General features: G+C 31.5%; 2 protein-coding genes across 2 annotated transcripts; both read right to left on the bottom strand.

Moving 5' to 3' along the window:
- Window positions 1–2,472: 2,472 nt before the first annotated feature.
- Window positions 2,473–6,540, bottom strand: LOC123908957 (uncharacterized membrane protein At3g27390-like). Its single transcript, XM_045959710.1, has 10 exons — window positions 6,405–6,540; window positions 6,067–6,175; window positions 5,761–5,953; window positions 5,203–5,339; window positions 4,388–4,676; window positions 3,971–4,077; window positions 3,525–3,687; window positions 3,250–3,445; window positions 2,927–3,167; window positions 2,473–2,750 (listed from the first exon to the last, which is right to left on the bottom strand). Exons 1-10 carry the CDS (start codon window positions 6,496–6,498, stop codon window positions 2,612–2,614), a joined length of 1,668 nt encoding a protein of 555 aa, XP_045815666.1. The 5' UTR covers window positions 6,499–6,540; the 3' UTR covers window positions 2,473–2,611.
- A 567-nt stretch (window positions 6,541–7,107) lies between these two features.
- LOC123908958 lies at window positions 7,108–12,062 on the bottom strand. Its single transcript, XM_045959711.1, has 14 exons — window positions 11,913–12,062; window positions 11,787–11,823; window positions 11,629–11,696; window positions 11,488–11,530; window positions 11,344–11,381; window positions 11,057–11,182; window positions 10,357–10,525; window positions 9,143–9,423; window positions 8,915–9,052; window positions 8,710–8,837; window positions 8,514–8,611; window positions 8,214–8,305; window positions 7,711–7,844; window positions 7,108–7,536 (listed from the first exon to the last, which is right to left on the bottom strand). The coding sequence occupies exons 1-14, from the start codon at window positions 11,922–11,924 to the stop codon at window positions 7,476–7,478; spliced, it is 1,425 nt and encodes a 474-aa protein (XP_045815667.1). The 5' UTR covers window positions 11,925–12,062; the 3' UTR covers window positions 7,108–7,475.
- Window positions 12,063–12,221: the final 159 nt, after the last annotated feature.

Raw genomic sequence — 12,221 nt, 5'->3', positions numbered from 1 at the left:
TCCCCAAATATAATTTTCATGTTACCCAAAATAAAAAATAATTTGAAATTTTGTGTTCCATTTACATGCTTAAAATATCATACACAGAGTTTGTGCTTAATATCATCATCGTATTAATTAATAGATATTCATCAATCACAAGTCATCGATTCTATTCAGCAATGAGTTAGTCCTTAATAGTTAATACTTCATTCTATAATGCATACGTTTCACTATTTTAGTCTCCCACGGTATCAATTTCTATCCTATTTTTTATACTTCATTCTATAATTAGAATCAAAATTTATCTAAACCCTCATGTAACACTCTCTTCTTGTCCAAAGAATGCTTTTTTTTTTTTTTCTCAATGAAATTCTCTTCAAAATAACACTTAAAAACGATTCGTTTCATTACTATTTAAAAAATTTAATTTGATTATAAATATATAATACGACAAGTAAATTTCAAATATAAAATTTAATTTGATTATAAATATATAATACGACAAGTAAATTTCAAATATTTTTTTAGCAGAATTTGTAAAGGATAAAGTTAAATGCCACAAATTCTCTTAAACACAAGTTTAACCCTTGACCTTAGAAATATTTAGTTTTTATTTACTAGCGTATTTTCCCATGTTGCCCGGGTTAGATAATAAAAAATTATTATTTGTTATATTTTATTTTACTAAAATTATTTGTTATGAATAATTTTTGATTATCGAAGTTAAAAAGTAAATGTTAAAATGAATAAAATGGGTACATATAAGAATAGAAAATAAAAATTTCATACACACGGTAGTTGTGACTGTGGATAAAATCCAGCATAGAAACAAGACAAATAGTTTAATGGACATACAAAATAAACTTGCATAGTAAATATCCGTAAACAATGGTTCGAGATTAACAACTTATGTAAATATTGGATAAACATAAATTTATTTTTATAGTATTGTAAATAGTTATAGGATTATATATATATATATATATATATATATATATATATATATATATATATATATATATATATATATATATATATATATATATATATATTTTGTGGTTTTCTAGTAGCAATATACAATGTACTCCGTAAAAAAAAAATACTCAAACCGTTAATTTTGATGTATCTCAATAACATATCAAATGATTTTGGATTTGTCTAAAGTTTTACATAAATGATCTATATGATATAAACTTTCAATTCAACAGTAGATTTTATAAAATTTATATCGGTTAAAACGTTATTGAGGGGTGTAACATTTGATGTCAAACTATTTGGTGTCATTTGATCTTGATCCATGCAAAAAATAAGAAAGGAAAGAAAAAAGAAAAATATGAAAATAAACAATAGATCAAATAAATAATAATGCACGTCGTATTACATGAAAAAATAAGAGAAAATGAATTCTAATATATTTATAGTGTTATGCATGTAATAACTAGTTAGGTGTTTTTAGTGATTGATATGCATTACTCCAAAAATCATATTTAATACATGAAAATAAAAGAATACATGAGAATAAGAAAATTGTGTATGATTTATTAATATTAAAATTTTAATTTTTTAATTTAAAATTTGGTTTTTTTTACTAAGAAAAAAATTATTAAAACGTAAGGTATATTATTTGTGTTTTCTTCTTTTCTTTAATTAAATCTTGCAACATTTAAATTTTCTAAACCAAAAGTAAAATTCTCCTCAAAATTAAATTCTCAAATCAAATATTCATCTTTGATATCTAACTTGTGTCAAAAAAAAAGTTTGATATCTAACTTGAGGAATATCTTTAAACCGGTAGGTTTGGTCTAGTGGTGAGATAAATGAATTCTCCGCGATCACTATTTGACTGCAGATAAATCGCAGCCATCCAATTTTATTAAAGTATATTATTTATTTGATCAAAATTTAATCGAAAGACTGCAATGCAGTGACCGTAAGGTATTTTGACTTCATGGAATCCAGATCTAGTAGTGAGAAATTTGAATAGTATACATGAAGTCCATTCAGGTATTTTGACTTCATGGAATCCAGATCTAGTAGTGAGAAATTTGAATAGTATACATGAAGTCCATTCGATTCTCAATGTCTCTATTGTAAACAAAACAATAATAATTAGATTGTTTTCTCTGAAAAAAAAAATTAGCCTTCCATAAAATACTACAAAAATATTGTTATCAATGAGATTTAAACAACATATTTTATTCTAAAAGCTCCATATAAGTAAAGACTCTACAATTAAACTTGTTTTAGGCTTCTAACTATGTTGAGTCGGCTTGGTTGGTATCTGTTTACAATTCAAATTGTATGCGAGTTGATATTTAAGTCCAAAATCAGTGATCAAATTGATGAGACTTTTGAGTCATAGTTCAATCAAAACAACCAACTAGATAACTAAGAAATAAAAAACCAATATATTGAAAAAGTTTTTCTTATACTATAATAAAGCAACAGAAAAAACATTGAAATATAGAAAAAAGGAAAAAAAATGGCCATAAATAACAAGGATTTGCAAGAATCTTATGAATTTACAAGAAACTTCGGTTACACGGTTTTCGTAAAGTTTTCAACAGTCCAAGATTATGCTGTAAGGCATCGATTTCCAGCCGATTGCCTTCTGCAAAGGTTTATCTTGCTAAGGTTCAGCAATATTTATGCCTTCTTTAGCAGAAGCACTGGCCTGCAATGCTTCTATATACAAAACCTTGACTAGATTCCTAAATCTACGTCGAAAAGTTGGCATCCGGGACATGGAAGCCACAATCCCCTGCAACCTAAAACAATGAAATGCCATATTTATATAAGCTCTAAACTGTTTTCATAAACTATCTTGAACAGTTATAAAATAAGTTAAAGAATAACATTGTCATAAACTATTTTCATACACTCTCACAACGAGTTACACAAACAAGTGCTCATTTTATGAGATACACATTATTTAAAAACATACCTTCTAATTATGGCTTGCAACTGTGCTCTTCTAACATTGTCAGTAGATGGGAATCCAGTGCTATCCCAATCCTCTGGTATATCATTTTTGCATCTCATAACAAGTTCTTTCAAACAAGTTTCTTCACTTTCTTTCAGCTCAAGGTTCTTAAGCTGCTCTTTCATGATCAGTAAAGGTCCAATAAACCATTCAAACACTTTATCCTTTGGTCCATTCATCCTTGTCAATGCTACATCATCAGCTGCAATGGATATATATGTCGAAGCATGAATATAATTATGTATTCCAATTGAATGAAGGCATAGCATGAGTAAGATTAGTACTTATAACCAATCCATCTGAATTTGATTTTGCTGAAGTTAGAAGACAGTGGAGCAAGGACCAAGCCGGTAACTTGAGGCTTAATTTTTTGCAATTGCCTTTGCTAATGCATTCCTCAATTTCTTTCACGCTTATCAGACCATCACGCAGGACTATGCGGCCATTTACCTCACATGACTTGAAAAGCCAGTCCCATACCTGCAAAAGTGTCACTCTTTTCAAGTTAGAAAATTTCGTAGAAAATGATTATTTTTAAGTCATATTACACCATCATCACCTGCACAGGTTTGTAGTGATGAATTTTCCACTTCATACTTCTGGATTGTTGTAAGGTATGTTTTGAATTTTGTGAACCATCCCTCTGATTTTTCAAATTATGATCACTTCCTTCATGGTTTTTCTTCTCATGCACATGCCTCGTATTTCTATGATATACTGGCCTGGCTGTCACAAGGATTACGTGGCGTAAGTGACCAATGTTTGCCTCTGAAAACAAACTTTCATAGTAGGAGTATTAGCGCAACACTCACAGACACTGTCTTTCCAACATTATCTATTGTTGGCTGAACTTCATGTGGGTTCATACCAAGTGAATTAAGCGGACTCACAAAAACTTCACCCTGTAATAGAGAGTGTTTGAAAGAAAGTGTGACAGAGTGCGTTGCTAGTACTTCTGTTCACAATAGCAATATGTAAAGCACAGTAAAGAAAATTCGGTAGCACCTGGGAAGGCAGGATCCCTCTCTCAAGTAGAGTAAATCATTCACATATTCATCGAAAAGTGAAACCACAGACACAATGTAGGCAAACCCCATTTGTAATGACTCCTCCTAAAATAAAAATATTCACTCAATAAAATCTCTTAAAACTTGCATTAGATGGTTAAGATGACACTTGTGAATTTCAATGACATGTATTTTTATAAAAAATAAAATAAAATTAGAGAACGAGAAATTATTATTCAATAAAGTGGCACTAATGATCATCATACAACTATCTCCGAGGGGATTAGGACTCTGACCATTGAGATTACAAGGTCAAACTCTTACCACTGAGCTGAAACCTCGTGGACAAGTTCAATGACATGCATTGTATATACAAGAAACTTAACAAAACTTGAAGTACCATAGTTTGACTGACCTGATGGACAACAACTCCACTGTATAGGCCAAGAAAAGGGCTGACAATAGTAGCTGCTAATACAGCTCCTAGAACAGCCAAAGGCCAGAGGATGATGGCAAGGCCGGCAAATGGGACACATTCAGTTTCTAGGAAAGGTCCCTTTCTTCCAATCAAATCTTCTAACAGTCTCTTCCATCCTCTAAACAGCATGTAAGGGCTCTTCCATATAGCAATAGATGTGATTAAAACCATATCAAAGGGCACTCCAACCAAGATCACCAACAAGCAACATGGTAATTGTGACAATCTAACAAAGAGAACCATGGTTATTAGTATCTTACAACAGTACACTAAATTGAACCCGATTGATGCAAATGTTTAGTGTGTATCTATTTGGACATGAATCCCGATTTGTTCTGATAAATCACTACCTAAACTAGGTGAAGCCAAATACTGTTTTTTTGTCAATTTGTATAACCAACCACTTTTCTTTTTGTCATTTGATAATGACTTGAATTTCGAATTATTATGAGGTTCATACATAATATATCACTTTTTATAATGACTTGAGTCTTGCATTTTTATGAGGTTCATATATAATATGAGCTTATAATTTTGTTATGTCGCTTATTTTTTTACTTAAAATGACATTATTATTGGCAATGTATCTTACGATTCAAAACATGATTTGATTCACAATTCGGAAAAAGGTCTTATGATTCACGAATATTTGATAATCTAGAGAATAATTAAAAATTATCCAAACTAATAGTCAACAAGATTATTTTTTCAAACTCAAACTGTCAAACATACATTTGGAGGGAACAACTTACCTGATATCAAATGGCTTATCTTCAGGGTTTAAATTTTCTCTTAGTTCATCCATGTATGAAAAATATGAGTGAAAGCAAAAGTCTGTGACATCTTGAACCACTGTGCAGCTTGTTTCAATTGTTGACCAACAACCATCCTGTAATAATTATTAAGTTGCATTAAAGCTTCCTGCATTCCGCTTTTAAGATAATTAATTAACTACGGGCCTATTTGGATCGGCATATTTGAGCTTACCTACCGACATAAGCATTCGTGAGACTGTTCAAAAGAGCTTATGGAAATATTATGCCATGTCCATAAACTATTATAAGCTTATTTCCATAATAGCATATGACAACAACTTCTGGCTTATATTGAAATAACTTATATGATAAGCACTTATTCTATGAGAAGCGCTTGCTTAAATTGTATATCTAAGCAAGGCCTAAACTACATAGTCAAGTCAGGGTAGCAATTATCAAGCATAAGGATACATAAACATAAATGATAACTTACATAAGGATAAATAATAATATTCTTTCCAACATAAGGATACATAAGCATAAATAATAACTTACAATGAAGCAATGGTGAAATTTGTCTTCAACATTCTCCCCAACAGCCTCAAAAGTTGCAAGAAGAGGAGCAAAAAAGCCATATCCAATTCCACCTAAAAAGCTACCAACAATACCAACTACTGGCCAAAGTAACAAAGGAACAGGCAAACATATCAGCACCACAACTTTGAAGACAAGTCCAAACCTCTTTGTTCTGTTGTCAAAGGCCAAAATTTACAAAAGGAGATTGAGTTCGAACATTTGAAACATATAATCATACATAATTTACATTTTGCATCTCAAAAGAATTTGGAAATAAATTACAACCTTGCCACACAATAGTATGTCCATATAACATGTGCAGTCCAAAGTCCAATGATAACAGCTGAATTTCCAACAGCTAAAAGGGCAAATGCAATTGGACCTATCAATGCACCTGCCATGCACATTAATGACCATGAACATTTCTTTATCAAATTACGTATTAAAGACTATATAAGCATGAATATGATACTTTATAAAATCAACATTTTAAAGTATTACAACTTTAACCATTGATTTTTTCAATATATTTTTATATTTTATGTTTTGAAGGACCCTCTTAGACACATGACATATTTAATATGTATTTAATAAAGATACAAAAGTGAAAAGAAGAAATGAACCTTTAATGATACCAAGTATAAAGAGCAAGAAGAAGAATGGGAGGAAAGAAATAAAGCTCCATAATTTGGTCACTAAACCTGCAGATGAATCCATGATGGTGGATATAACAGACAAATATAAATGGTGTTATATATATGTTGAACTAGTTTTTCTATGGCTTTCTAGCTTATATTTATATTATTATTTAAGAAAACTGAAAACCAATAGAAAATTTGTAGAATTTGTTATCAATAATAACAAACAAAATTTCCAATTAAGTACTTTATATTCATACTACTACAATTTTGTTGTTCCTTTTTTAAATGAGAAGAAAACTATTAAACAATAATAAAAATTTCATTACAACTTAGTAAATATTGAAGTAAAAGTTAGAAATTATTTTTCATAATAATTTTAGTATCACCTTTTTTCTTATGGAAGTGGAGTAGAGAGGGTTTTGAAAGTGGTGTAAAGAGAGTGACTCGTGGCAGTAAGTGAATGAATTCACGTGTCAATATGTAAGTATGATGTGGTAATTTTCCATCTTCCTAGAGTGACTCATGTCATGACCAATGATTGCTACGTTGCCCTTGGGATTCCCAACGCAGCTGTACTGTAATACATTTGTTTCTAATACTTAAAGTGTGTGTTAACTAGTAACATTTTTCATTAATACGCAAATTATGCCGTAAATATTTAGTTCCTTAAGTTTCTCTGGGCACTATTGTGACCATTATAGTTATGCTAATAATTGAATTAAAAATAATCAATCGATAGCAGAAAAACTCAACAAAAATTACTAAATTGATTTTTTATATTACACAACGGTCACAATAAGATACTTGTTAAGAAGGGGAAAAAAAAAATAAAAAATCCTAAAATTTCCCTTACATTAATTCAAAGGTGACCTTAACTCATAAGTCAAAGTAAGAAAGAATGTACACTAATTTTCTGTTCTTGTTTATTATATTTTGTGGGAATATCCCCAATTTGGTATTCTATTCACTACAAAGGGAGGCTTGCAAGACTTTCCTTGGTTTGTAAGAAACAAGAATGAACATTACACGTTCAAGGTCTGCTCTCCGCGTGAATCAAACTTTGGAGAAATAAGAACACAGGATAATAGTATCATTTCCAACTTGAACTTCCTTCCTGTTCAATAACCAAAACCAAAAGAGATCATCAAACAAAAACACTTGCAATTGACAGCAAGTTGAGATCCCACAGCAAGGAATAGATATTAAAATATCTAAGTTATAGAAGAATTAAACTTCGACCAAGTAAACTTGTGTAAAAAAAATGCAAATGCAAATGTAACAATCTTACCATGGAGGGTGAATGCGGATTAAGCTCCCCACTTCAAGGTCAACATTGTCGCAAACTCTTGGATTGAAGATAATGGTTCTTTGACCACCTTTGCTGCCATCAAATCCCATTTCTTTAGCTTGTAAGAGAAAATTCTGCAAAAACAACAGATCACCTTCCATCAATTTTCAATTGAACATTAAATACGCGTATTTTGTAAACATAAGTGGTTGTTTCATTTGAAGCAAAATTATAATCTCTCACTAGTACAAATCTTGATTGAATAAAACAATATTAATCTCGATATACATTTGTTTTATCATAAATAATCTTTTAAAATCTCATTCCAATACATCTGCCTAAATCAAATGGAGTAACAGACAAAATACTAGAGTTTACAAAAGAGTGAGGAGACCATAACGAGTCTCCATTCTCCAAGTCTATATACTTTCAGGGCAATAACAAGCATACCAAATAATCAAACAACCTACGGAAATTGAATCGGTTGATTTTCAAAACTTCACCTGGGTAGACTTGCTAACTGAGCAATGACAAACAATCAGCTTTCCATCCAGGTATCTTGAAATGATGTTTACATCAACACAGCCAAATTCACCTGAAATTATTTTTCTTTGTACATCAAACATTTGAGTCCATGTGTGTAAACAAATGAAAAGTCTTCTTTATGCAACCTCCCAACCCCAAAAAATGAAAAGAAAAAGAAAATTACTAATGAATGATTGTCTATGCCATAGAGAAGTCTTAAATTGTGTTTTACTTAGACAACAATGAAAGGGCAGACAGAGTAAAGGCAAAAGTTTTACCATCTGGCCTAGCTCCAGCTTGTAACTTTTTTGAGAAGTCTATGTCTGTTTCTTTTTCTTTCTGCATCACCTGCTGTAGTTTTTCAAATATTCCAGTTCTGAAAAATTTAATAAGACAATGACACACTAAATTCAGAATTAATTCGTACGCAAGTTTTCAACTGCATAAAAATACCAGGAAACTACAATTTTATACCTCAATGAATTAAGTGCTCCAACATTTTCAGCGATAACAGAGGAAGACCCTAAAGCCTCATGAAATCTATCTGCCATGGTCTGCATTTTCTTTCCTGGGAAAGTGATTTTCATGTGTTGATAGCTTTCCTGTACAAGTAAACAGATTTGAAGCAAAATATGACAATAAACTAATAAGTATATGAGCAACCATAGAGAAGTAATACCTCATTGTCACTTGATGATCCGCTATCCACAGGTTCAGGGGAGTCTTCACTGTCAACAACTGTCTCTGGCAAGTGGGATCTACTATTCTTCTGAAAAAGCCGCACTGGTTTTCCTTTTCTTTGATTTTCATGTGGATACTGGAAAATAGAGGTGGAAAGATCTTAGACAGAGAAGAAGTAAACACATGTCAAAAGAATAAGGGTAGCATTTCTAGAATTTCCACCCACCAGATCCGTTTTATCTTGGAGGTTGTCAAAAATATCAGCCATTAGGGGAAGATTAAATTCATGTGGAAGAGCTTCGGTTTCAGAAGGCTCAGTGTCTAAATCTAATTCCACTATGTCATCATCTTCAAGATGATTTTCAGCTAAACTTGCAGAAGCCCTAGGATCAACAGCTTTCATAATTTCAGGCAGCCTATCAATATTAGAGATAGAAGAGCCAATGTGCCCATATTTATGTGTCACTGATTGCAATGAAAATCTTGGCTTAGCCTTGCTCCAGATGCCTGCAACATATTATCAATGTGATATAATATTCAGATATTTCCCTTCAAGGATTGATGTAATTGTGATTACTGATTACTATCCTGGTGAAGTAAACGTAAACCTAGGTCCCGTCATTTGAAAAGAAAAAATGTTTCAGGGAACAATAATTATGTGCAAACTCCACATACAGCAAGATGCATCTGCAATTCTAGATACTAAAAAAGCATTTCCCTATATCTGTCAAAAGGTGGGAAACTGACAACATTTGCAAAATGGTATCTTAATCCAACATTAAAAATGTGACATATACATATTCCATATCCATAACATACTTTTTTTAAACACAAGCCAATTAATAATCATAGAAATACAATTTCCCATGTGCCTCTCTCTTTATCTAGGAAGGTAAAGTCTTTGAATTCCAAATTCACATTGGGTATGTCTAAAACATACAAGACAACTAGTAGTAGTAATGCAGAAATATATATCCTTATTAAAAACTGTTAATCTGATACAATTATATCATGTCTTTTACCAGCAAAGGAAATAAAAGTCACAAAAACTGATGTGCAGTAAAATTATAGCACAGAAACCAACAAATCACACCCAGATAAAAATATTAAAAAATATTTTTGTTGATTCTCCATCTATATGTTTACGGTTGCAGATCTCCTTTAGGCCAATGGCCTAGACTTCAGTCATCTCATCATTACAGATTAGTTAGAAGAGTTCATAATTTTGACTTCTAATTAAACATAGTTCTAAAAAAGAAAGACCTTGGTATATTTCAAAGCATAAATTATTTTACACAACCTGACATGTAGCATGGGGAACATATTAAAAAACCTGGGAATTGCAAGAAAACCAATTAACAAATATTTTCAGTTTCAACAGATAATTGCAAGTAACTCGTGCTCTAACCCAGAAACTAGCATTTTCTTTGGTGCAGGTACCAGATGAATTTGCTTTGGAGTAGGTAGCATGGTATGACGAACATGAAGCGCTTTCTTTAAAACATAGCAATGCTTCTGATTTCCTCTTTGTATCTCTAACTTCATTATCATTTCTTATAAACTGAGGACCATATTTATGGAGGCGTCTGGTCGAGAGGACAGTGCTACCCTTTAACGAGTAAACAAAGATAGAGTAAATAACCAACTTAGTCTCCAAAAGATACAATGTTGGTCATATCAGTCTCTAAATAATGGAAATTACGCCCTAAGGCCACTGAATATGCAGAGTCCTTAAACATGATCCATCAGTTGATTTAGTCCTCGAATTGTGAAGACTTCGACTAAACAAATGTACATTTAGCCATTTAGGTACATCAGGCATAATATTTCCATTATTCATATGCCCACGTAACCTACGAAGCACAAACACAGAGAAAAACACTGACTGACACGTCGACACTGATAATGATTTCAGAAAATGGCATAATTTAGTGTAATCATATCTCGGCGTCAGACATCAGCGTGTGTCTGTACTTCATAGAACATAAGTGAGGTTATATCTTTCAAAAGACTAATTTAACTATTTAATCAAAACATAAAAGATGAAATAATTTAGTAATAGCCCAAACAAACAAAATAAAGCAAAGCATAAACTAACACATGGCAACACAAAACATTCTATGCAAACGTCAGAGAGTACCTCATCATCTTCAGAAACAGTATCTTCTTCACCTGAATCTGAATCAGCAACCACCTCTCCTGATACATCCCGGAAGTCACCCTCATTGAAGTCGGGCATTTCAACCTCATCATCTTGGAGCAATTTCTAATCACAACAACAACAACAACAACAACAATAATAATAATAATAATAATAATAATAATAATAATAATAATAATAATAATAATAATAATAATAATAATAATAATAATAATAATAATAATAATAGTTGTAATGAGAAATCAAAGACATAATAATGAAAATACCTGAAATGAAGAAGACGAATTCTGATTACAGAATCTTCCTGTGAAGTATTAACAGAAATTAATCAAACGGAATAAATGTAAAGCAATATTTAATTAACAACAAAATTGAAGAGCAGAATCAGATAGGTAGTTAAAGTGAGGCACCTTTTAACAAATCTAACCGTGCGGGAAGAGGTAGTTCATGTTGCTAAAATAAACAAGAGATTATATTAATTAATTAATTAATTAATGATAATTATATTTACAAAATGAGATTTATCTCTCATTATAAGCATAGGTGTGAACCTTGTTGGTGGAGTTGTGTTGAAATGAAAGCACATCGTTAGGGAGATCATGTCGATTGTCGTCGTCATCTGGTAATTAACAAAAAAAATTAAGGAATAAGAAGAGAAGATAAATGTAATTAAGTAGTAATTGGGATTGAATAAGTAGAAATTAGTTACCGGAAATGCTGTCATCTGAATGTGGATTTTGCTGTAACTGTAAACATGAATGTAAGATTAGAAATAGAAGAATAGAAGAAAATGAGGAAGAAATAAAAAAAAACAAAAAAAAAAACGAGGATTTACGTGGAGGAACATTTTTTGTAGGTAGCTGTAGCTCAGAACATGGATGGAGCTTCAATCACCGGCGAATAACATCCTTTTTCAGAATTCCAGCTTAATGGAGACTGTTTCAGTTTGAATTCCGGTTTCTTGAGTTTTTGTAAAAAATAAATAGGCTTAAATGCAGTTTTACCCCCCCTATTTTGATTAGATCGGAATTTTACCCCCCTGTTTTAAAACGCGGACTTTTACCCCCCTGTTTTATAATTTGTTGGATTTTGCCCCCCCTAAAATTCTGCTTTCGAGTCACAACTTTAAAGCTTTGTACACAAC

Source organism: Trifolium pratense, linkage group LG2 (genome assembly GCF_020283565.1).
Source record: "Trifolium pratense cultivar HEN17-A07 linkage group LG2, ARS_RC_1.1, whole genome shotgun sequence".
In the NCBI taxonomy this organism is placed as follows: Eukaryota; Viridiplantae; Streptophyta; class Magnoliopsida; order Fabales; family Fabaceae; genus Trifolium; species Trifolium pratense.
Note: the sequence above shows the minus strand (reverse complement) of the source record. Positions and strands in the feature narration are given on the sequence as shown.

Bases quoted from the DNA above. Each gene is read 5' to 3' on its own strand.
- LOC123908958 (XM_045959711.1), bottom strand. The intron at 11,531-11,628 runs GTTCACACCTAT...TGTTTATTTTAG, and splicing joins AACACAACTCCACCAACAAG to CAACATGAACTACCTCTTCC. The intron at 9,053-9,142 runs GTGGGTGGAAAT...TCTATTTTCCAG, and splicing joins TCCAAGATAAAACGGATCTG to TATCCACATGAAAATCAAAG.
- LOC123908957 (XM_045959710.1), bottom strand. From the start codon at position 6,498: ATGGATTCATCTGCAGGTTTAGTGACCAAATTATGGAGCTTTATTTCT. The intron at 5,340-5,760 runs GTAAGTTATTAT...TAATTATTACAG, and splicing joins AATTTCACCATTGCTTCATT to GATGGTTGTTGGTCAACAAT. The intron at 4,078-4,387 runs GTCAGTCAAACT...TTTTTATTTTAG, and splicing joins GTGGAGTTGTTGTCCATCAG to GAGGAGTCATTACAAATGGG.